Genomic DNA, 26,603 nt, shown 5'->3' with positions numbered 1-26,603 from the left:
AGGTTAGCTACAAATAATTCAAGATGAGATTTTGGGTAGGGACACAGCCAAACCATATCATTTGTGTAACCTCCAACCGTACCTCCATCCCAAGCTTTGGAGACAGGAGTCAGGGATTAAGAGAAGAGAAATTAGTCCTAAGCCTTTACCTTACCTGTGGAATAAGGGTTGATCTGACACGAAGACACCTGCTTCAGAATATTATTTATTTTATTTATTTATCCATTTTTGAGATCGAATCTTGCTCTGTCGCCCAGGCTGGAGTGCAGTGGCACGATCTTGGCTCACTGCAAGCTCCACCTCCCGGGTCCAAGCGATTCTCCTGCCTCGGCTTCCTGAGTACCTGGGATTACAGGCATGCACCACTACGCCCAACTAATTTTTGTATTTTTAGTAGAGATGGGGTTTCACCATGTTGGTCAGGCTGGTCTCAAACTCCTGACCTCGTGATCCACCCACCTCAGCCTCCCAAAGTGCTGGGATTACAGGTGTGAGCCACCGTGCCCTGCCCAGAATATTATTTTTAAAAAGCTCCCGAGTGCCTTGTTCAAACACTTACCCTGAAATGAGTAACATATTTAGCCATTACTCAGAATGTATTCCTCAGAATGGGCTACATCTTTCCCCCATCATATCAGGGGAGGGATGAAATACAGTACCCTCAAATTATAGTAGAGGTGGGGGTTGGAGTGGCAAAAGAAGTCTGGATGAGGTGCTGTTCCTAGAGCTTTTAAAGGATTATTAGAGTTGAGGGAGCTAGAGGGCGCTGCATACAAGAGAGCAAGAAAGACTTACCAGACGCTTCCTAAAGTGAGGTTGGTTTGATGGAGAAGCAAGAAAGTGCAGCAGGGGATCCATGGACTGTAGGTCTCATTCTGCCACTTTCTAGCTGGGATGCCAGGGCAAATTGCTGAACCTCTTTGGCTTCTTCATGTTGTGTTTAATGAAGGGATTGAACTAAATGAAGTTTGAGTTCCTTCTGGTATTAAGAGGAGGGTGTAGGCATATGGTGGGATGATTCTAAGTCTAAATGCATGTTTTAATGTATCCTGGGCAGCTCCTTAGCCGGCATGTTTCCTTGGCTCCCTCTGGAGCCTACCAGGCTTCTCCAGGACTTGTCTGACCACGCCTACTGTGAAAGCTGCCTCCTGGCTGAACAGCCTGGGTTGTAACTCTTCAGGGAGGTGGATGATTCCTGGAGGCTGTGAGTGAGACTGCTGGGTCAACCTCCAGTGGCCAAAGGCCAGTAGGCACAATAGGGTGAAGTCGAGGCTGTGGCCAGATCATTCCTGGTAAGCAGGTGGTGTTCTCTGAGATATTTAGGAGCTTGCTCCTCAATCAACTCTGAATCCAAGCTACCTGAGGCATTAAATATACCTGGTGATGTCTGCATGTCAGTTACAAGTAATTTCAGATACTCAATTTGTCTGTAACAACTGTGAAGTTAGTTAGCTATTTTTCATCATTTTCATTTCATAAATGAGGAAGCTCAGAAAAAAGAGTGACTTGTCTCAAAGTTTAGAAATTTATATAGACTTTGTTACAGAGCAAAATTCGGTACAAGCCTGTATTGGCTTTAGCCAAGGCGAGTGGATCAAAGACAGAGAATGGATTTCAGAATAAGAGAATTTTGATTACCAGATGTCCTGTGGCATAAGGTGTAGTGAAGTGAGCTTTAGAGCCAGAATTAAGACTCCAGCCCTGTCAGATGCTACAGGAGGAAATTTGGGCAAGTTAATGCTCATTCTCATTTTCCTCATCTAAGAGATATGTCAGAGGATTAAATAATATAAAATAATGCAGAGCATTATTACGTTACATCATTCCCTTTCATACTACCTTAAATATGTGGATAGAAATACAGAATCTCTCAGTAACTGTTTCATATTTTCCTCTACGTGATTTTCAACAATTTGGTTTCTACCTCCAACCTGACTTAAAAAAAAAAAAAAGGGCTAGTCAGGGTTCTTCTCTTGAAGTCAAAGGCTTAATGGGGGGGAGGTCAGCTACTTGAAATTAAGCCATATAAAAGGAAATCATTCTCATCTGCAGTCTAGCTGATAGGACTACATATTCAGAGGGCAAAGCATTGGCCTGGTGATATAGGGGCCATCTACCTTTTCTAGGCTGACTGGCCCTGGGAGTTTTGCCCAGTGTGAGTGGCCTGGCATCATGGAGATTTACTCAGCACGCTTGATTGAGCCTGGCCCTGGCTAGGAGGATTATGTTTCATCCAATGCTGAAGTCACTTGAAATTCCCCTCATTCATCCAAAGATACAGAAAAGAAGTAACTCATGGTATTGCTGAGAAAAGAACTTTATTATTAACTATTCTTGCATTTTTTTTTTCTATGTGTTCAAACCAGATTGATACAAATAATATCTTTTATGTTAAGAATCAAAAGCACATAGATTTTATGTCACACCCAGACACTTCATCAAACTATCAAAATATCTTATTCTGTCTCTATCTGTAGTTCTCAGAATGCTACAGAAGCCAAGAAATGAAGTTTTTATCATTTTTCGCTTTTGAATGTACCCACATTCCGAGAGCTCATTCTTGGGTGGGTCTGATGCTTGCAGTGGAGGTGGGATGAGGCAGGAGGCCAAACCATTCCTTTTAAGAAATGTCCTGGCCTAAACACTACATTAACACTACATTAGTAACACACACACACACACACACACACACACAGAGAGAGAATCAACTGAAGTGAAATCCAAATTCTACTCTCCCCCACCCCCTTCCTCTTTACCAATCCCCTTTACATCCTGGTGGAGGTCTCTCTGCTTCCTGTGCATCTATTTCACCCCTTAACAGAGATGCTCAGGTACCCCATGAGGAGCTGAGGATTCACAAACAAAATTCAATCTAAATAACTTTTCAGATATGTCTTCCTGAAATATTTACTAGTCCTCTCCCTGTCTGACAAGTGATCACAACAATGAGTCATCCTTTGGGCATTGATCCATAGCAGCCTGAAATAACAGCAATACCAGAGCTATGACTTTACATTTTCCATTTTTATTAAAACTCTCACTTCACTTAAACCTGATTATCTTAAGGCTAATTTTATTCCATGCTTGGCCTTCAAGTTTGTGCTGATTTGCGTGACGTTTCCAAATCACCCTCTTAAATGAATGCAAGAAAAATTCTCATCCATGCAGTTCCTTGACTCAGGAAAACAAGATCTCTTTACCCACAGTGGGCTTTTCAGAAGGTACTCTCTGAAAAGGAGGCAGAAGAAATTGTTTTTACAAAATGAGTTAGGGTTAGAAACTAAATCTATGTACCTTAAACTATAATTCAATCTATATAGTTATACCATATATGATTTCCCAGAGATCTTATCAGATCAACAGAATAAAACCTAATGAACAAAATCTTCTTGGGCTTCTATATTCCTAAAAAAACATAATTCCATAGTGTCATCATTATCCTCTTCTTTACTATAAGACACACACCTAGAACACTAATCCATTCAGTCCCTTTTTCTATTTATCCATTTCAAATAAACATGATGCAATGTCTACACATTCAGATCTCATACATGTTGATTTTTGTTGCATGGTCTACTGCTCATTTCCCCTTTATCTTTTTCTAAGATTAGCTTTCCCCACACTTCTTTTGGGTGCATATTGTATGCTTCTTGAAAGACAAATACACAGCGTTTTGCAAAGTGCTGAGAATGCACTTGGTAAAGACTTGGTGATTCTGTGACTTAATTGTGACTTACACATTTTTCTATCTCCTCCCATTCAGTGGTTAGTACTTGTTGCCTTTTGTGGACCCTCTGCCACTTCAAATCCGCCTCCTATACATATTCCTTTACATGCAACTCATGAGAGCTTAAGCCAAGCTCCAGTGAGTTGTGAAACTTCTGCAGATGTCTGCTGCTGTACCTGCTGAACATAAAAACACTTGGAGAGGGGATACTCATTTTTTAAAAACTTTTTTTTGATGGAGGGAGTATGGGAGCAACATCTTTTAATTTTTTTTAAAAATTTCAAGAATTTATTTTTACATGTATAATTGATGGGGTCATTTTAGATGCAGCAAATTCATAGTCAGTTATTCCCCATTAAGAAATTGTAGACATATTTCTCCATTGAACAAAAGTATTATCCAGACAGCTCTAAGAGCTTCATATTAATAAGCAGAAATTTTATTATTTGAGAATGCTGCTGTTAAGCAGAAGAAATTAAGAGAAAGCTTGAACGGAATAAGACTATACATTCAGTGCCAAAATTACAAATGACCACCTCTTCCCTTCTCTCATGACTTCTATTTTGTACTCAACCAGTACAGAGTATTTTGCAGTTTTGTACTGAGACACAACTCCTACCTCCTCCAGGAAACTACTTTGGGCCCCTCTCCTTCCTTTAGCTTCCTAACAAACCTGGGACTTATAATTTCGACTGTGTGTGTGTGTGTGTGTTTGTGTTTACAGAATCTCTGGTATCTCCAGTGAGAACAGAGTAGGCCTCACCCTCTCCTCATGACTAAGTCCGGAGAATGTGCGGTGAAGGAGTTCTGTGACTTTTTAACTTGAGTAGTATTCCACTCACTGTCCACAAAGGCTTAGGTTACACTGTCTGCATCACTGATTACAGTAATGTACGTGTGTGTGTATACACACCCACAACCATATTGCCACAAATGCATATTAGAAAGTAGGGCCTTACTTTCCCTGAACTGTTACAATGCCTAGCCTAGAGTACTCTGGTAATACTGACTTCATGGAGTTTTGTACACACGCCCATGTGAGAAAGGATACAAGCTAAGCTACTCATCCACACCTCATGAAACCTATGGGAGTTAGCCCTGACTCATGGTTCATTTATGAATACAGAAGCCCCAATTAATTAAATTAACTTGGTCTCCCAATCCATGATCTTGAGTTTTAATTGATAAGTATAAAATAAATGACACACTTGAAAATTTTTGGATTCACATCGCACCACCAGTACATGGCCTTTTCCATTAATGTCCACATTGACCAACCTTTCATACTACGTGTGGTTCTTACAAGAAATTAAAAGCAGAGCCTGCCCCTTTGTTGTGCAGCACAGAGGCTTTACTGTATAGTTTCAGTCTCTGGTATCTCTAGTAGGAACAGAGTAGGCCTCACCCTCTCCTCATGACTAAGTCCAGAAAATTTGAGGTGAAAGTTTGATGACTTTTTAACTTTAGTATTCCACTCATTGTCCACAAATGCTTGGGTTACACTGCCTGCATCACTAATTAAAAGTGAGGTAACCTGGTATAAGCTGTGCCCAACCCAATATTCAAGAACATTTAGTGAGCACTTTAAAACCAGGTTGTATTACTAAATATCCCCAGCTTCCAAAGTTCAGAAGTTTGGCGGGCCTAATCATTTTCCAAAATGGAATCTTAAGATCTCCAGCTGCCTGCTTCACTGCCAAGTATGAACAATAAATCCTGACTTTAACGCTAAAATTTGCAACTGGTTTCTGAGGACATCTAACAGCAGCTGTTTTCCAGCGATGGGAATAGATTACATGGATGCATCTTCCAACACTCTGTGACAAAGAGGTGCAGTGATTCATGATCAAGCCTCTAAAGTGAAAGGCACATAGGCTTTACAAGGAGAATGATCTGTGTTCAAACTCAGTGTGCCACTTGTTAGCTGTGTGAGCTTAACCAAATCTCTGTGAGCCTGTTTTCTCATCTATCGAATGGGAGTAACACCACCTTGCTCACAAGGTTGTAAACGCTGTACATAATATACATAAAGACCCTTGGCATATTGCCTTAATATAGAAGATAATAAAAGTTAGCTATTATTATTCTTATTCTCTAAGAGTTTAAATCAAACAAAGAGTCTGTTTTTAAATTGAATCTTCTCAGACCGAGTCATCCAGAACTAGAATTAACATAGGTATATTCTGTCTGTAAGGCTGTTAAATGCCTGTAGAGGTTACTTAGTGGGTTAGAAAGGTTAGAACCCTGAAGTGGAAGGACGTTGTCCCTGCTCCCACTCTCTTACACCTGCAGCACATGCACGCGCACACACAATCACACCCCCCGGGCTAAACTTGTATGCCCATTTGTGTAAGTCTCCAATGCTACTTGATGAAAATGCCTGTAGTCCTTCAACAGGCTGCAGGTGGTCAGAGAAAAAAGAAAGAAAATGCCTGTAGTCTTAATCGTTTTAGAAATTTAAGATGGGAAAGCGAGGCCCCAGGGAACTACGCATATTCCATTAGAAGAGAAAGCAAGGAAGAGAACGGACTGCTACATTTTCTTGTTGTTAGCAATGTAATGGCTCCCACATGCTGGGATCCCAGTCTGATGAGAAGAAATGACACGAAGGTCATGGATGGACCTTACTGTCCACTGTGAAAGCTCCTGCAGCACCTTTAGGCCCCACAGCTTCTTCTCAAAGAGAACACCATCTCCAACACTAATAGGCATCCCATCAGCCTCATTGCGGGGGATCTTGTATTCCAGGAGTATCATTAACTCCTCTATCTGGTATGCAAAGGCAGCGACTTGGAGAAGAAGAGTATGTATAGCTTGATGAAAGTCACCTTCGGTTGGGGTAAAATGCACCTGCTGGTCTTCTAAAAGCCTGGCCAACAAAACATGGAAGGTACGATAAGCTTGAAGGTTCTCTTGGAGTCGCTCTGCCTCGGTCAGCTCACTCCACTGATCAGTGCTTGCCACTGGCACCCCATCCGCAGAGTCCAGGTTGATGTCCTTGTTCAGGCCCTGATGCTTCACCTGGCCGAGGATACAGGAAAACACCACATCTTCTGTAATCACCCCAGTGTCCTTAAATCACCCCTAAATTTCATACAAAATCTCACCCACCTCCCTGGCCAAGGATCCAAGTTGTAAAGTAAATAATATGTCTACAGTAGGAACTCTTAATTTGGGCTCTATGACTGGGCTTTAGAAAGACCCAATACTCCCTGAAACTGAGTACCTATGGATTTTTCTTGGAAGAATGTTCAGATTTCATTGAGTTCTAAAGGTTGAAAACTGATTTAGAAGAATTTTTCCTTCTCACTTCAAACGCTTTCGGTAACTGGAATATTTTAATCATATTCAAGTATTTTTAAACATACTTGTAAAAGACACCGGCCACAACTAGGAAGACCTGGAATATTGCCATTGTAGAATTTCTCTAACTTCCCTCTCCCCATTGAGCACTCCCAAAGAGTCTGATTTCCGTCTGGTGAGGCTGTACAAAGATAAATCAGTTCTCACAGAGCCTAAATTCAAAACCCTCCACAGGGGTTGGAGTATTTCCACAGCATATCTCAGGTGGAAATTGATGGGGATCCCCTTACTGTTAGAAGACAAATCTGGAACTCCAGAGTTAGCTCAAGAATTCGACACTTCCACAAGTTTCCAATCAATCTTCCAGGAGATCCTTTTGATAGCTTACCTTTCTCTTTAGACACTCTACTTTTGATGCAGAATACTAAAAGGTGGGTGGCTAATGCTATATAGGAGAAATTGGTAGGATTTACAAATTCCTCCGACGTTCATAGTACTCTTCCTATCCCATTAACCTTTCATTTACATAGCTAAAAAATTCAGAACAATGGCTATGAAGAACCCAGAGGGACCATGGCTAATCTGTTCTAGTAGTATTCACAATATATGCAAACAAATTTGGAATAGCCTCCAAGACATATAAGCCAATCCTATCTAGAATTCCATATATATTTTCTCATTCAAGTAACATATCTCCTAAACAGCCCGGAGGAAGAAAATAAGGTCACATGGGTTTCCTCAAGGGAAGGGCCCATGTCAAATAACCTATATGAATGACTATATGATTAGAGCTTTCACAATTGGTAACAGAGCTGATGCATGATGGTAAGTTGCTGGATCAAAAAAGATGAAGGGAAAACAGATAACAGCAAAATAGGCAACTTACATAAGATTCCATAAGAGCAGTCAGGTCTGAACGAATCTTCCTTGCTAGCCAGATAGAGCGGCTACAGAGGTCCCGACGGTGAGGGGTCAGCGGTGGATGCTCTGTGAAAGCCATCCCTTAACTCAACTGTCCCAGGAAACAAGTGAGCTGGGTTTATTTCTGTCTACACTGGTCCAAATAAGAAATGTGACTCTCAAAGACTAAACCCACTGGGCATTCTCTACTAATGGGATTGTGCACCCCACCCCCACCCCCTGCCTGACTCAGAGGTGGTAGCAAATTCCTGGCTGTGGATTTTTGTGCCTGTGGAATCAAAGGGCCCTTTTTAATCAGATTTTTTTTTCCCCTGCAGCGTCTGCCTCCATCTCTCTCCTCCACTCAGTACTTAGCACACTTGTTTCTATGTCATTGTTTTGCTTTTGCACTTAGCAACAAGGTCACTATCATACCAATCCTCATGGCACTCCTGCCTAAAGTAATCTATCTCATACACACTTAGAATCAGTTCATTTTATTATCATTCTCCCTTATGCTTCCCATGTCTTTTTTCTCATAGGTTGGCGAAATGTTCATTCAATGAAATTGATACAGCTGCCATTTATTAAGTATCTACCATGGGTCAGTTAGCTAAATATTTTAAAGCAATTCCATTTCATCTTCAGAATATTTCTGAGGTCAATGTTATTTCTCCACATAAGAAACTGAAACTTCAAGAAATAACATGCACAAAATCAAGTAACGACACTTGAATTTAAATAGAAATCTGATTCCACAGTTGTCTCTCCCACTGACTTTCCAATTTCATTTTCTGTTTAGGTAGTTCACATTTTGTTCAAGAAACAAAGGATGTGTGAAGTAAGTCCTTTAAAAACATAGCATTTTTTCACTCCTATCCTTAAGTACTTTTTAAAGGTAATTTAATTTATACTTAAAAATCAAGCAAGGAAGCATCTCTAATTTCAATCATGGTGCCTTCCTGGTAGCTACACAGGAGGAGGAAGGTACTGTTTAGGCCTGTTCTCTTCCAAAGAACAGGAAACACCCAGCGCTAACTTGGTAACATTTCTAAAGCAGTCTCACTCAAGTGACAACATGCTTTCCTTTTTTCTCCCCTACCCAGTCATACCACAGGCTTCTTAAAATAAGAGAATGAGCTGGGCTTTGAAATGACGGTATAAGAGTTAAAGGTACTGGGAGGGTTGTCATTCTATTGCATTTAACTTAGAGAATGACGCCTATTGGGTAAGTGCTAAAAGTTTCATCCTTAAATGAAATAATTAGCTTTCATTATTTATATCACAGATATTGCCAATAAGCTGAAACACATACCATCTTAGAAGCAAACTTATAAAAGTAAACAATAAATGGGAGATGTAAGAGAGCAGCCTGGGCAGCTATCACAGTACGGCTTTTGGAAGGCAGAAGGATTATAGTTTTTTCTTTTTTAAAATAAAAATCAGTACTTGATATAAACATTCAATTTTGAGAAGAAGTATTGATATTAAATGCTATCAAGGTTTTGCCATTATCAGGGTAAAATTAACCTCACAAAATCCTTAATGTTCCACCTACTAGGTTAATATGGCCAGTTTTCCTAGGAGGCAGTTGTCAAAACATCAAGATTTCTAAGTTTGCTGAATAACAGAATCATGTCATTTCAGCATTAGAAATCAAGAACTAAACAGTCAAAAATTAACCACCTGATTCTCAACAAAAGCAAACAATAGTATGTCCCACCTAACACCTGTTCTAAGGGCATTTGGTTTGCTTAGCAGCATCACGTTTCACCCCTAGGATAACTGTAACTCAGTACAACCAAGGAAGACAAGTTGCTTCCATGAAGACAACTTTTATTTTTCTTTACATATTTATTTTTAATATGCCTTACCTAGATTAAGAGAAAACAAAGATTTGAAAAGCAAAGTATCCCTTTTATTATAATTTCTTTTTACATAACCTTTTCAACCTATATTCAGGTAACTACCTGTCTCTCCCATGAAAGGAGAAGGGTCCTGCACATTACAACAGGCAAAAAAGGCTTTTAGGAAATAAAATATTTTAAATTGATCCATTACATTTGTTCAATCTTCTTGAGTACATTGGAAAGTGGGAAAAACACAAAAGGAGAAAAAAATGGTATTTCAAACAACCAGACTATAATAATCTTAGTTAGATTGGTAGTACACTCATTATACTTTTTCCCCAAACAGGTACAAAGGAGGTTCAAGTGCTCTATGTGGATGCTAGTCTATACCTCAATATTTTTATTTTACTCCCAGTACTCCCACGGCCATGGCCAGCATTTGCCTAAACTCTCTGAAGCATACCAAGGAGTCTCAATTATGCAAAATAACCTGGGGCAACCACAAAGAAGAGGGATACACATCTCCCAGAAATATTAAATAGTTGTATCTCAACTACGGTTTCAGAATTTAGAACCACCAATTCAAGATGCAAATATGCAGTGGGAAGAGTTATTAAAAAGGTAACAGAATTTAGATTAAAAGATTAAAAGAGCTCCCTGGAAGGACAATGAGGCATATGGAGCAGAAGGGAAAGCAGGGAAAGGGCTGAGATAGTTTAATTACACCAACTCTTCACTATGCAGCATCCCTTTATCAAAAGGAAAAATACAAAGTCCATAAAAAATATTTTAGTATTGCAAACTGCTGCAATAATTTATTGTAGGCAAATGGTAGCTATAAAGAGGGTCCTTGACCCCTATAAGAAAAGAAAAAGTACAGCAAGTTTCTAATTAGTAGAACTAACTAGTTGTTTTTTTGTTGGGAGAGTGGTATAGGAAAGGAGAATACATTTTCTCCCATCTCAGAAAGATTTTTAAAAATGCAGTTTGCTTTTGTGTAGGTGGCTAAAATATCTGATGACTAACCACTGCAAATGAAATTTATGGAGACAAAGGGTAAGTGTGACAAAAAAGCTAAGTGTGGAATATAGATGCTAGCTAGTCAGAGTATAAAAGGGACCTGAGAGGAGGACAACTTCTTTGTAGATTCATCTAATCAATCTTGTATTTTCAAACATAGTCAATATACCAAAGTCAACTCCAAAACATGTTGGCAGGAAAGCATATTCTACATCCCTTCTATCTTTATTCCATTTTCTATCCCCATATTATGGAGAAATGGCAAATCTGCAACACTCTGAAAAGAAACAATAGCGCATTTGAGACTGGTGATTGTAGGTGTCTCACTCTCTATTCCCTGGCATCCCAAATGCTGACACTAGTGGGTATAAAGTAAGCCTCTTTCAGAAATGACATTTTGTTACTCCTCTTTTTGAGAAAAAAGAATTCTTTAAAATAACTGATAATCTATGTTTGTGAAAAACAATCTGTTCTTTTTTTTATCTTTTTTTTCCAGCAAAATGTCATTCTTTCCAAGAGCCATCATGCATTTCTGACAATAAACAATGAATAGGGTAAGCCTTCGATTCTAGCTTCTGAGGCACACAGGATAGGAATTACTCTTTACCTGAAGATGAGTCAAAATAAGATTTGGGGCTTCTGGTGGTATGACCTTGTACAAAAACACTACCTTTTCTCTCCAGTGAACAGCAATACGCAATCTATTCCCCAACACAATCTCTATCCCAAAGAAATTGTGATTCCCAGAATTTTAGGTGAAAGCCAAAGCAATTATTATATAGGATTATTAACTTTGGCTATTGAAGTTTTTCCTCTTCTGAAGTGTCACTAAAGGGGAAACAGAGCAGTTTTCTTTGACTTAAAATTTTAGGACTCATAGACTTTGTTCCTTCACTAACAGCAGTGTCCTTCACTAACAGGGAGCTGGAATGAACTGATGATAAAGCAAAGCAAAAAACAAAAAGCAAGGAGCCAGAGATGGGCCCCGAGGGAAATGTAAGGAAATGGTAGGGACGAAAAAAAGGACAAGAAACAAATTCACAAGAAACAATCATCTATCTGTAATTTAGATTCTGAACAACCCTCCTCATCCTCTCAAAATTCTTAAGTCTCAACACTCTAAAAATCTCAAAGAGCATACTAGTTAACCACGAACCTAACATTCTTCCCTAAAAAGGCTTCCAAAAAAGCACTAGGCTATTGTAGTGATTTTGTTAGTGCTGAGGACCAGCTTTCTTTAAAGGCCACTGGAGAGCTATGATTTCAGAGGCTGGCTGTGCTTCTTCAACCCTAAGTCTTGCCTTCAAAGTACCTGTTATGGAAGGGATCCCATGTCAAAATAATCTAATCTCTCTCTCCCAGCCCCACAAAATATAGCAACAAAGACTCCAAAAAAAAAAAAAAAAAAAAAAAAATCAGACTTTCTGTTAATAAATAAGGAATCTCAGGTTCCACAACACAAAAACACACATGTTCAAAGTGCAAATTTCTGCCATTAGCCTGGGACTTTTCTCATCGTCTCACTGATACAGAGCCCTGTCTTACAGTCAAAGAGACTGTGTAGAGGGCAGCCCCCTCCCTACTGGGAGCCTGCTTCCAAGCAAGTGAGCACCATTGAGAGCCATATGGAGGGTTGGGAGGGGGACTGAGATGCTGGGATCAAAGAGGAGGGAGGTGGTCCCCATGTATCCTTCCTTTCTGAAACCCAGTGGGGAATAAAGGAAGAGGGGATGAGAGATGTGTGCTGTTTTAACAGCTCACCCTGCTAAGGGGCCCTAAAGTGCCAAGTCAAGCTGCCAGCCTCCAGAGATTAGAATTCTATGGTACTTGAAGATAAATGTGCCGCAGAGGGTAGGAGCCAGAACCATGGGGCAGCAGTAGAGGAGGAGAAGGGATTTAGAAGACAGTAATATACGATTAAAAGTTAAAAGCTGATCCAGAGCACACCAGAGTTACAGGTTGGAAAGGGGGATCTGCCGATGAGCAGGAAGTCTGCTGATGGCTGGAACCGAGTATGAGAATAACCCTCACTTTAAGAGCTGCTGCTGCTTCTTTTTTGTCTACCTTTCTGGTAAAGACAACATCAATTTTATAAGGGGAGCAATAGAGGGAGAACAGGGGATGGGGATTGGGGAGGGGTGGAGGATGTATGTATGTGTGTGCTGTGATCCACAATGGAAAGAGCAGGCCCTTCAGTTATTTCACTAGATTTTAAATGCTTTAGATTTTTTTTTTTTGTCCTTTTTAACTTTTAAATACAAAGTCTGAGCTGTCCCATGCCTCCACTAAGGTCCGGTAGAGTCTGAATCTTCAATCAGAACCTCTGTGGTAGCACCGAGTATATCTGAGTTCATAACCAGCCCTTCAGTGCCTCCACTGCTGCCGCTTCCCACAAAGATCTTCCCATCAGCCATCAGGCTCACCCGTTCCGTCCCACTGCAGTATGACTTTGACATCCCTTCAGCTTCTAACAGTAGGCACTCTCCAGAGGTTGAGTTTCCCAAGGGCTCAGGAAGAAGAGGAAGACCTTGACCATCTGAAGGCTGCGTCAGGGACTCTGGGTTAGTGCCCAAGATATCTGTGCTGGTGATGAGGGCGCCTGCATTGGCAGCCAGAGCTTCTGCAATCAGCACCTCAGGATGGCTTTTTGCCTTGTGTGCCACTACGCTGTCCTTCTTCTCAAATTTTTTGCCACAGATATTGCAAGAAAACTGGTAGAAGGAGTCTGCATCATGTTTCTTCATGTGCCAATTAAGAGATGCCTTTTGTCGACAAGTAAATCCACAGATCTCACATCTAAGGAGAGGAGAAAAGGAAATGGCTGATCCAACAGAGAAACAAAGAGTGCTCTTATTCAGGATCAAGGTTTAGAGTTTAGAGCATATATACATATATACACACACACAATAATCAGTAACATACTTCTTTTGAAGGATTGGGAAATGTTACTAGATGGAAAACTAATCTGATCTTCTTCTGTTTGCCTGAAAAACAGAGGGAAACTAAGAAAAAGGCCTCTAACTAATGCCCCAATCAATACCCACTCATTTATTTGATGAAAGTAAACAGCAGTGGCAACTAATATGTTTGTAAAGCGGCAAACCTTCAAGCAGGGCATATATCCTTCTCACCCAGATGTTCACCAGTAAATAATACTCACTGTAATGGCTTCTCGCCAGTGTGAATCATCCGGTGCACTGCCAGATTGTGGGAACTCTTGAAGGCCCGAGCACAATATTCACAGATATAATCCCTTTGATCTATGAAGAAAATACTGCGGTTAGTGTTCTATTTAGATACCCTGTAAGTATATTCCCTTACAGTAAGTAAGCAGATGATGGGGCAGGCAATATAGAGTAAAAGCAATGCTGTTTTCAGTGTATAAACACTTTGGGTAAACAAAATTTAAAAAAGAAAAATATTGCTTTAAAAAAAAATCCAACATTCAGTAGCATAAGGACCTGTTTAAAAAAAAAACAAAAACAAACAAACAGAAAAACTAGATAAAAATATAAGAAATGGAATCCTAATCTCAATTTTACCACTAATCCAGGTCTTGGATACCAAGTGTTTAGCAAGTAAACAACTATATTTTCCATATATTTTACTCCTTAAAACAATTTTTTCCACAATGAAAACTGAATGCTTACACAGAAAGAATCTGGCATTCAAACAAAACAAAAACAAAAAAACAAGAACTTGGCACTATATAGAAGAAAACTGATCCAGAGGTAATCATACCCTGTTTCAGGCTTAAAAAATGTTACCCAAGATAAACTTTTCTCAAAAGACTGGAGTTGCTGCTATCAAATATATGTAAACAACACCTGTACTACTTTACCTTATTCTCCTACCCATCTTCTGCACCTTTCAACTACCTCCCTTTGTCACTCACAACACTCTCAACTCCATTATGCAGGATTTCTGATGAATGTGGTAACATGGTGTGGAATCTATGAAGCAAAGGAGCATTGTACTTATTCATTTCTTTACCGTGTTTGAGAAGCCTGTGCACAAAGAGATGCTCAATATATATATTTGTGGAATTAATGACCACTACATTTTCTACTCCTTTTGCTTCAAATTACCAGAATTAATGAGAATGAAAACATGAATTTAAGTTAAAAGGTGAACAATATCCAATTTAATCTTATACTCCTTTCCAAACAGCTTAGAGATCACCTGGATAGCTTATTAAATGTATATGCTGATTCAGCAAGTCTGAAGCAGGGCCTGAGATTCTGTATCTCTAATAAGAACCCAAGTGATGTCAATGCTCGTTGGTCTGTATTCCATGCTCTATATAGCAAAGTCTAAAAATGCACAGTTCTAACTTAGGAAACTCTTAGCATCTCCCAGGTCATGTCCACATTTCCAGTTCCACAGCAGGACAAACCTGTGTGGGGCGTCTATTTGCTAAATAAATGACATTTGCAAAAAAAAAGCCTGTATATACTAATTTGCAAAAGGAAAACTAACATCATAAATTGTATTAACCAAATATAAATATTTGAAATGGACTGAATTTATAAAACAGTTTTTCATAGGCTTGTGATATTTAACTAAAACAATCTAAAGTGGCTGTCAGAAATGACTTTTCTATGGCATAAAACAGTATTAACAGGGAGCAGAAGGAACAGAGAAATTGCAGTACCTATCAAGAAACAGAAATAACTGTTACTTGTGGAAATAACTCTGAAGAAACATGGTATAAGAAAACTGCAGACTTTGGAGTGATTAAGATTCAAGTTCAATCCTGGTATTGTGCCAGGCTCTGTGTAGTCAATAGCATTTTATATTATCTCATTTCATCCTTACAATAACTGATATTGGTATCCTTAAAACACAGAGAACGAAAAGTGAAAAGAGAAGTAACTTGCCTACAGTAAATGAAGGAGTTATTACATTTATCAGTATGACCTTGGGCAGGAGACATAGTTCTACAACTAGAATTCCTAGACTTACTCTCTAAGACTGTTGAGAAGGTAATGTGCCAATTATCAAGTGTCTGGGACATACTCAATGGTATGCACCCAATTTGTTCCTATTACGTACACTGCACTGAGATGGTCAGTGGTCACAAATAAATTGAATTTGAGTCTATTCTATAATACATATTGCAGACACTCAGCATCACTTTTTGACAGTTCCTATGGGAGTTTACATGCAAATTCAACAGCTAGCCTGCACAGTTTCAATAGCAGCAGAGTATTATGCTTCTCCTAAAAACTAGCTATGTGACCATGGGCAGGTTACTTAATCCTGCCAAGCTTCTAGTTTCTTAGCTGTAAAATAAGATCAATATAAACAAATTTAGTGGTGTTGAATAGACTGATTAGCAATAATATACATAACGTATTTAGTCCACAGTCGATACAGAATAAATGCTCAATAAAAGATCATTATCCTGGTCACAGAAGTTCAAGAAGTCAAAGGATAAAAATTTAGAAGTCCTAGTCTGTCCATCCCTTGTAAAATTTGTCTTACTAGATTTTATTTTCACACCTTTTCCCCGCACTTGACTATAGAATCTTTTAAGATTTATGTTAGAAAAACGTTATTATTACCAACATGCAAAACTAAAGCACAGTGCAATTACCTACTTGATAAACACATTTTAAAAGTACCTGTATGATGTTTGGCATGTCGCAGAAGTTGCTTCTGGAGCCTGAAGAGTCGTCCACAGGAGGGATGGGGACATACATATTTCTTCTTCAGCAAATGCTGGTATTTAATGTGGTGCTAAAACAGAGAAAGCGAAAGGGGCGGAAAACAAAAAACTTAAGGCTTCCTGAAAGTACTTGTCTTTGCTAAGTCAAAAGTACTGAAGGAAAACCAAATACTTAGATTTCACACATGGATAGTGAGGGAGTATAATAAAGTGGCTAAGAACATAGGCTATGGAAATATATAGACCTGGTTTCCAATTTGGGTCTGTCATTCACTAGCCTTTGTAATCTTAGGAGACAAATATTTCAAGCTCCAGTTCTCATTTGTAAAATGAAGATAACAATAACTATCTCAAAGTGTTGTTATGGGGATAAAAGATTATGTATTGTACTGTGCTTTAGAGCAGCAAATGGCACACAGCAGAGAAGGAGCAGCTATTGTTATAACTGAACCACAATCCAGAAGTAAGGCCTTAGTGTCATGTTATATTTGCTGCTGAAGATCAAACAGGTATTTCCTAAGCAGTATTTCACTTTCATGTTTCCTGCCGAACCCAAATATAAGTGGTACCTTTACTCATCAAAAATAATAATAATAATCTACTCAAGAAAAATAAAAACAAAACTTCAACTAAAAGTCTTTTATTCATTCTACACAGTATCCAAGAAATCACAGGTTTGAGTTCTAATTTTACTTTTTTTCTAAATCACTTTAAAATAAAATCTGTTACTCTGTAGTTACACCACATTGGGAATTACCGTAATATTGAAAGATTCCAAGGAAAGTCCTCTATTTGGGTTCAGATTCTTAGTCACCTTTTTTTTTTTTTTTTTTTTTAAACAGAAGGTACTATGAGTTTGGATGTGTTCACCACAGTTCATGTGTTGGAAACTTAATCCCCAATGTGATAGTGTTGGAAGGCGGGACCTAATGGGAGGTGCTTAGGTCTTAAGGGCTTTACCTTTATATAAATGGGTTGATATTATCATTGGAGTAGATTTGTTACAAAAGCAAGTTCAGCCCATTCTTGCCCTTCTACCATGGGCTGACACAGTTAAAAGGCCCTTGTGAGATGTGGGCACCATGCTTTTGGACTTTCCAGTCTCCTGAACCACAAGCTAATAAATAAATGTATGTTCTTTGTAAATTACCCAGTCTCAGGTACTCTATTATAGCAGCACAAATGGACTAATAATGACTAACCCATTTATGCTGGAGGTTGCAAATTTTTTTTTTTTTTTTTTTTTGTGAAAAATCAGACCTTGGTGATGACCCTGAGCAGTAGGATATAAATAACTTGCCCAAGCTTAGTGTTCTAATAATGGAACACTAGGCATAAATGGGTTAAAGTCATTTTACGTTTAAAGAAAGACTTTTCTTGACATTATATGTCAACGATAAAGCCTACACAAGCCAACAAATTAAAGTCTCGTGGTGCAAGAACAAGTAATGGAACACAACCTGAAAGGCTCTTATATAACAACTTCACTGACCTGCAAATAGCGAGGGTGGGCAAGGACAGTTCCACAACCTTCCATCTCACAACGGACATATTGGATTGGAGGCTTTTTTCTATTATCAAAATGCAGAAGAAAAGTTAGCAAAAAAAAAGAAGTGGCACTCTGCACAGTGGCCTCTGACTCAAACTGTGCTATCGGGAATAGCTATTTTATAGTAGGAAGAATTAAAATCTCTTTACTACTATACAGATTACACAGAATTTGTATTAGAAGTAACCAAGAACTAGTAAATATTTGACAGAATTAAAAAGTAACACAAATAAACTAATAACCCCCCAAAGGTAAAGTATTAAGATTGTTAGAAATTTCAAGATCTTACAATGAAAATAGATCATAACACCTGTGCATCTAGGATATTAGTGAAGTTGCTTTTGTGAAATTTTTAAATAGCCATTCCTGCAGGATTATCATGAAGTCTAAATGTGTGAGTAAAGTGCCTGGTATTGGAATAAGGTGTAAAACAGTAAAGGTAAAAATTCCTCACCTCCTTTTGGGTAAACGTGGACTTTTGTCATCTTTTCGTCTTCTTCCTCTCCTATAATTGAAGACAGGGTAACAGTATACATATTCTGAATCAAAACTTACACAGTGAAGGCTGGCTGAAGACACACACACACACACACACACACACACACACACACACACACACACGCACACACACGGCCAAAGAACAAGTGACAAAGGATAACCAAGAATACATAAAGTCAAAGACATATCTGGCAAATCAAGCAAGTAATTTTACACTGAAGTAATTTCACTTTCAAATCAGTCTGTAAGACAGATTAAATATATATCTTCCATAAACTATGCAATACTATGAAAGACTTAGATGAATCTCAATGTATTACTTTTAGAGTTGCTACCATGTATCAACTAAAAACACTAAGAATAAAAAATACCTTCTCCTTGCAATAGAACTAAAAAACCTAAACATTTTTTTACTCAGAGTCTCTCCAGTGAAATTGTCAGCTGCTTGAGGCCAAATTTTTTTAAGTTAAAAAATATATATTTTGAAGCATGTACATGTCAACATCCTTCCTCACACTCCCACTCTTTTTTCCACTGGTTGTTTCAAAATCTGTTAGATTTCCATTTTTAATAATAATTGCCTACTCACTTCCTCGGAGGTTCCTCATCCTCTCTAATTTCATTCTCCTCTTCCTTCACCTCCACCTCTACTTCCACTTTAATTTCCTTCTTCTCCTTCTCTTCTTTTACCTTCCCTGATTTTCTCCGTGGCTTTGGGGTTTCCCTGAAAACACAAATGGATTTCAATACTAGACAAAAGATCTTTTCAAAGAAGACTATGACAACAAATTAAAGCTTAGAGTTATCATTGATTTGTTATAAAACTACTCTCCTCAGTTCATGAATGTGATTTCCTACCAATCATCCTCACATGTGTAGTAATGATCCAAATATATGTATGTATATGTTGCTCATGGAATGAACCCTCCCCAGACTAAAGATGCCTGTAAATCAAATCTCACTATAATTGTAAAGAGAAACAAGACAATAAGTTAAAAAATTCTAAGTATTCATGCAATTCATGATACTTTGTTGAGATAAAACATGCAGACTCATAAAAACTTGTATATAATCAAAATAAAGTTCTACAAATGGGAGAGAGGATTATTATCAGAGTATGGTAAGGTGTTAGACTTACAAAAGAAGTGCATAATTAATTACTCATTTAACATTAATTCTACACCCATTAGTTGGGCAATAGACAAAATAAAAGCATGCAACAGTGCTTTCCTACTTATATTTCATTGACATGTCTGCAGTAAAATCTGAGACATGCCTTTCTAAGTGGGGTTTGTAGGTCTCATCTCTTGGGTCATCTTTGAATGGTATCTCCTCTTCACTGATTAACATCTCTTCTTCCTCCTCCTCTTCCTCTTCACTACTAAAAATAAGTAAATAGAAATGAGACATTCTGGTTGTAGGGATCATGTCTGAGGGGATTTTATTTGGTAATTTTTTAAGAGGTAGCCAAAAACTGATAAAGTCATCTAGCATTTTCATCCTAATGACCTAACTGGACTGAAATCTAGCTGCTTTATCACAAAGAATAATGATTGAAACTAAAAAGACATAAATCCTAGATAAAGACAGGGTGATGACAACTCAATGGCATTAAAAGTTAAGAAACAACTGACTTTGTAATACTGTCTGGTGATGTGCTATATCAAAAGACCTATTAACAGATAAATCACAACACAAAAGATTCCAATAAAATCTCAAAACCTTGGCCAAAAACACCCATATTTCACATTAGTGCCTACCATGGAATAAGTCCAAACACAGAAGATGCTCAAGACATGATTTCTAAGCTATGTAAGTAGATTACATGGTTTAAGTTCTAATCAAGCTCAACATGGAATCTAAATGCAGTATCAAAACTGAAGTTAATTTCTCTCACAGCTCAAAATAATTTCAAATGGAAGCAACTTCTGAATGATTTACTTTGACTATGCTATGTCCCCAAAGGTTTAAAAATGAAATATTAATGTTTTTTTACCTAATGCCACCTGGAGACTGATGCTCTTCTCCAACATCTAGAAAAACAAAGCAAAAAACAAAATTTTATTAGTGTAGATATATTTTCTCTCTGCAGTCAAGAAATGCAAATCAAATTACTGCATGGGGTAATTACACAAAAGCAGAATATCTGCAAACCGTTCAAAGAAATACTACCTACACCATCACACCTGCCCCTGACAGTTAAGCTGTTAAGGCAAATGTTCAACATTACATTTATAGTGTAACAGCAACTAATTAGTAAACAGCCATATTCTAGTTGTACTGTACCATAATCAAGTTGGTCTGTATTTGGTTCTGACTTGCAAATGAGCTGCAATGAACCGGTCTTGGACCGAGAGCTTCGGGTGTTCTCTGTATCACGATGGCGAGAAACAGATGTCCTACTACTACGCCAGCCCCGGCTAGGTCTAGATGCAGCAATGGAAACTTCCTGAGGGAGGGCAGAATCGTCTTCTTCCTCCTTTTCTTCCTTGGGATCTAAATAAAAAGACATACCATTCTCTTTAAGTTTACAGTTAACCAATAACCAACCCTATATATCTACTAATTGTAAATACAGTTGAAGATAAATTAAATATTCTCAAAGGAAAAAAAACCGAAGTCTTTTATTGAAATAATAAAAAAAAAGGAAAATGAGATTAAAACTTATCCTTAATGTCATCATGCTAAAGAAATTACTTCATGTTGCAAAGTAGTAATTTTATACTGCCTTATCTTCTAAAAAATGCAATGCTAACTATGCAAAATACACTTAAGTAATTGGATTCATGAAATTCTACCTTTTAGATCTAAGTTAAAAGAAACTAAATTAGTCCCAAAAAGATGACCAGAACTACAGAGGCACCAGAAAGAAGGAACCATAGATCTAGATGTTATTTACAACCAAACAAGTCTATAACAAATTACTAAAGAGGAATTCCTAACAAGAGTACTTTTCACTCTAATCAAGAGTTTTTCTTAGAACTACACTATAAATTTGAACTAATCTATAGAGCAACTGAATGATAAAGTCCAGCTCTGGTGCTATTCTGTTTCAGTTGTCCTATAAGACACTGTGTAAAGGAGCACACACAAAATCTGTTATTGTTATCCTGTATTTTGTCATGTTTTAAGGGTGAATGAATTACGGTAGGTCATCCTCTCTTGAGTAGTAACTAATAAAAAGTTAATCTCAGAAACTGGCTTTCATACCTGGAGTAGCTAATTACTCAGACCTATATAAAAAAAGTACATTAGAAGTGAGCCCATTTTTAACAATAGAAGATTCTTTAATAAACTTAGAATGGGAAAGGCCCAGTAATAAAATTTCAGGTCATAAGATACACATAAAAACAATTTTCCACATGGCAAAAATCAACCATAAACAAATTCTAATAACCCAATAGAAAAATAGGAACTAACAGGCCGGGCGCAGTGGCTCACACCTGTAATCCCAGCACTTGGAGTGGCCAAAGCGGGCAGATCACAAGGTCAGGCATTTGTGACCAGCCTGGCCAACATGGTGAAACCCCGTCTCCACTAAAAATACAAAAATTAGCCAGGCGTGGTGGTGCATACCTGCAATCCCAGCTACTGGGGAGGCTGAGGCAGGAGAATCACTTGAACCCGGGAGGCGGAGGTTGCAGTGAGCTGAGACTGCGCCACTGCACTCCAGCCTCGGCAAAAGAGCAAGACTCCATTCCAAAAAAGAAAAGAAAAACAGGAACGAAAAAACAAAAACAAAAGCTCAAAGCTCAATCCACTCAGAACAACAGACTCAAAACGATAGCATGACACCATTTTTCATGTATCATATTAGGGATGATCATATTTGACAACATAATGTATTGTCAAGACTGTGGGAAAACAGGTACTCTAACACACATATGATAATGTATTAGCAAAACCTCCAGGCAGACCAATTTGACAATATACATCAAAATTATAAATGTATATACCTTTCCACAGGACGTTCAACTACTAGAAATTTATCCTACAAAATTACAATCATATTTATAAATGACTAACGTATAGCACTGTTTTTAAGTAGAAGAAGAGTAGAAAACTAAACATTCAAAGAGGGATTGGTTTCACAAATAATTGTGTACATATGTAAGAGATACATATATACACACAAATATATAACTTATAAAACCAATCCCCCTTTGAATGTTTAGTTTTCTACTCTTCTACTACTTAAAAACAGTGCTGGCCGGGTGCGGTGGCTCACGCTTGTAATCCCAGCACTTTGGGAGGCCGAGGCGGGCGGATCACGAGGTCAGGAGATCGAGACCACGGTGAAACCCCGTCTCTACTAAAAATACAAAAAAATTAGCCGGGCGTGGTGGCGGGCGCCCGTAGTCCCAGCTACTCAGAGAGGCTGAGGCAGGAGAATGGCGTGAACCCGGGAGGCGGAGCTTGCAGTGAGCCGAGATTGCGCCACTGCACTCCAGCCTGGGCGACAGAGCGAGACTCCATCTCAAAAAAAAAAAAAAACAAAAAAAAAACAGTGTTATACATTAGTCATTACAGTATGTGTGTGTGTGTGTGTGTGTATATATATATCTTACATACTATAATAACATTTCTGGAAGAAGATACAAGAAATTCGTAAGTACTGGCTACTTCCAAGGAAGGTCCAAAAATATGTGTAGTAATTTCACCTTTAAGTATATGCCCTAGAAATATAAACTACCACATGGAGGTTAACTGTAGCATGTTTATAATAGCAAAGAACAGAAACAACCTAACCCCCTGTCAAAGATAAAGTGCTTAAATAAACCATGATACCTTACTATGATGGAATACTATATAGAGGTAGGTTTATATTAAAAATGACATGGAATTATCAGCAAAAATATTGTTAAATGTATAAAAAAGACACAAAACTATATATACAGTAGGGCAACATTTTTGCTTAACATTGAAAAATAGTTTACTATGGAGCAATGTGGTGACTATAGGCTATTTTAGCTTTAATTACACTGAAAGTTTTATGACAATATACTGAAGTAATGAAATTAGTTTGAAACAGAGATAAACAGCAGTGCGAACAGTTCCAAACAACCATCAAAATCAGTTGTGCATTTCCTTTCAGCTGTCTTTTCCATTCATTATTGCATCACCCTCCTATCTGAGCTATTCTAATAGAAAAAATAAAAAATAAAACATTAATATAGGTGAAAATACCTCAAAGGCCATTCAGTCTAAGCACAATCCATTACGTTTTACCCATAAAGTATCTGGAAGACCAAAGAAGCAGCTTATTCAAAATCACAAGGTTAGCTAAGGACACCTAGATTTAGAAATCATATTTTGAGATTAATAATGAAGGACTTCTACATATAGGTCATGACTACTTTTAAAACAATTTCATCAAAAAGAACAATTCAATACCACCTATGAAGTATTACAACATTTAATAATAGAAACATCTATTTTTTCCTTAACCCAACTGTACCGAGTTGGACTTTGAACCCACTCCATAACCTCCTGTCCTCAACAAAGCTCCTTTCTTCTTCATGATGAAAGGATGGTATGCCCACAACCTCCGATACTGTGGATTTTACTCATTGGATAAATGATGTCAATTTGATAACAATAGCTTACCATTATGAATAAGGCATAATAGCCTATCTTATTGAATACTACTGCTCCCGTCCCCTAAACATCTAGTCTTAAAAAAAAAACACTGTCAGAGATGACAGCAAAAATGTCCCTCCACAGAAATAAACACATCATGAACAAAAACTGTCAGAATCAACTTTGTGGAAACTCTTGACAATAGTTAAAGGTTATAAAAGCCAAGGGAGCACTGAATCAAGAAAAAGGTAAGTAAAGACATTTAAGGAAATCTGTCAAATCACTTGATGAATATAAGCAAAAGGACCAGAACCTTTAGAGACCACAGAGACCGAAGTAGCAGCTAAACATTAGGTACTCATGGACATAAAGATGGCAACAACAGAAACTGGAGATTATTGGGGGGAGGTCGAAAAACTACCGGGTACTATGCTTAGTACCTGCGTGATGGGATCATTTGTATCCTAAATTTCATATCATACAATATGCCCCAGTAACAAACCTGCACATGTATCCCCGAATCTAAAATAAAAGTTGTAAAAAAAAAAATGCTTAAAGAACTAAAGAAAATCAGAGCTAAAGAAAATCACTGACAAAGTACTAAAGGAAATCAGAAAAAATATGTCTCAACAAATACAGAATATCAATAAAAAGATAACTATAAAAAGGAACCAAGAGAGGCTGGGTACAGTGGCTCGCACCTGTAATCCCAGCACTCTGGGAGACCAAGGTGGGCGGATCACCTGAGGTCAGGGGTTTGAGACCAGCCTGGCCAACGTGGCAAAACCCCATCTCTACTAAAAATACAAGAATTAGCTGGGCTGCTTGTAGCAGTGCATCCCTGTATTCCCAGCTACTTGGGAGGCTGAGGTAGGAGAATCACTTGAACCCAGGAGGTGGAGGTTGCAGTGAGCCGAGATAACACCATTGCACTCCAGCATAGGCGACAAGAGTGAAACTCCATCTCAAAAAAAAAAAAAAAAAAGGAACTAAGGGAAAAAAATTCTGGAGCTGGGAAGTATAATAACTGAAATAAAAAATTCACCGCAGACTTGAAAAAGAAGAATCAGTGAACTTTAAGCTAGGCCAACAGATGATCTAGTATAAAGAATGTAAAGAAAAAAAGAATAAAGAAAAATAAAGCCTAAGAGATCGTTTAGACAACAATTAAGCATGCCAACAGATGCATAATAAGATTTGCAGAAGGAGAGGAGAAAATGAACAGAAAGAATATTTGAAAAACTATTGGGGAATAAAGTCTGTACAAACAAGAACTTTACCTAACTCCTAGTAGGATAAATGAAAGAGATCCCCACCCAGACACATTATACAATTGGTAGAAAGACAAATACAAAGAATCATAAAAACAGCAAGAAGTGACTCATCAGCAATAAGGAATGCTCAACAAGATTAACAGCCTCTCATCAGAAACCATGGAAGTCAGAAGGCAGTGTGATAACAAAGTGATGAAAGAAAAAAAAAAAATCGTCAAGCAAGAATTCTACAGCTGCCCAAACTATTCTTTAAAAACGAAGATGAAATTAAGACATTACCAGAAAATCAAAAACAGATTATCACTAGCAGATCTGCCCTATAAAAAATGCTGTGAGGAATCCTCTAAGATGAAATTAAAGGACACTAGAGAGCACTGAAAGCCATAAATTAAAACACTGGCAAAGATAATTACAAAGGCAAAAATATGATATTGTACTTTTGATTTGTAACTCCTTTTTCTCCCTACATGATTTGAAAGACAAATGTATAAAATAGCAATTATAAATTTATGTTAATGGGCATTTGACATCAAAACATACACTTTGCAACAATAACATAACTGGTGAGGCACAGAACAGCACAGAGCAGAGATGTGTTCACTACTGAAGCTAAACTGGCATTAAACTAGATAAAGTTTAAAGTACTAAATGCAATCCCCAGGTAACCACCAAGAAAATAAAAATACACAGAAAATGAAAAGAGAAAATGGTACACTGCCATATATCTGCAACACAAAGAAGGAAATAAAAAGAAAATGAAGATCAAAATAAAAGATATTAAGACAGGTAGAAAATACAAAGCAAAATGGCAGGCCATTCTTATCTGTAATTTAAATATATATAAACTGTGGAATTAAAAGGTACATATTAGCAGAATGGATTAACAAAAAATACAACCAATCTACAGTTTGTCTACAAGAAACTCACGTTAGACCTGGGTGTCCAATATTTTGGCTTCCCTGGGCCACATTGGAAGAAGATGACATGTCTTGGGCCACACATAAAATACATTAATGATAGCTGATGAGATAAAAAAATTTTAAAAAGAGATCATAATGTGTTAAGAAAGTTTATGATTTTGTGTTGAGACACATTCAAAGCTGTCCTGAGCTGCATTCAGACTGCGGGCCATAGTGGACAAGTTTGCTTCAGGTCCAAAGACACAAACAGGTTCCATGTAAAAGAATGGATTAAGATATTACATGTGAATAGTAAGCAAGAGAGAGCTGAA

The 26,603-nt window shown here is 37.9% G+C and overlaps 1 protein-coding gene across 10 annotated transcripts in view; it reads right to left on the bottom strand.

Moving 5' to 3' along the window:
• Positions 1-3,005: 3,005 nt before the first annotated feature.
• The window catches only part of ZFP91 (ZFP91 zinc finger protein, atypical E3 ubiquitin ligase), a 49,816-nt gene continuing 26,218 nt past the window's right edge, over positions 3,006-26,603 (bottom strand). The window contains exons 3-13 of one of the 10 annotated variants that reach the window (XR_009213531.1): positions 20,805-21,014; positions 20,515-20,551; positions 19,795-19,899; positions 19,108-19,242; positions 18,475-18,525; positions 17,964-18,042; positions 16,428-16,542; positions 13,961-14,060; positions 13,224-13,596; positions 3,738-6,748; positions 3,006-3,228 (exon numbers count right to left, since the gene is read on the bottom strand). Coding sequence is in view for 9 of the 10 variants with exons in the window: in XM_058438706.1 (XP_058294689.1) it covers positions 6,260-6,748; positions 13,224-13,596; positions 13,961-14,060; positions 16,428-16,542; positions 17,964-18,042; positions 18,475-18,525; positions 19,108-19,242; positions 19,795-19,899; positions 20,515-20,551; positions 20,805-21,014 (1,694 nt within the window). In the remaining variant the exon portion in view is untranslated. The other 9 variants (XM_058438708.1, XM_058438707.1, XM_058438709.1 and 6 more) reach the window with 9 other exon arrangements.

The sequence above is a fragment of the Hylobates moloch genome, unplaced genomic scaffold (assembly GCF_009828535.3).
Source record: "Hylobates moloch isolate HMO894 unplaced genomic scaffold, HMol_V3 SCAFFOLD_5, whole genome shotgun sequence".
NCBI classification, from domain to species: Eukaryota; Metazoa; Chordata; class Mammalia; order Primates; family Hylobatidae; genus Hylobates; species Hylobates moloch.
Note: the sequence above shows the minus strand (reverse complement) of the source record. Positions and strands in the feature narration are given on the sequence as shown.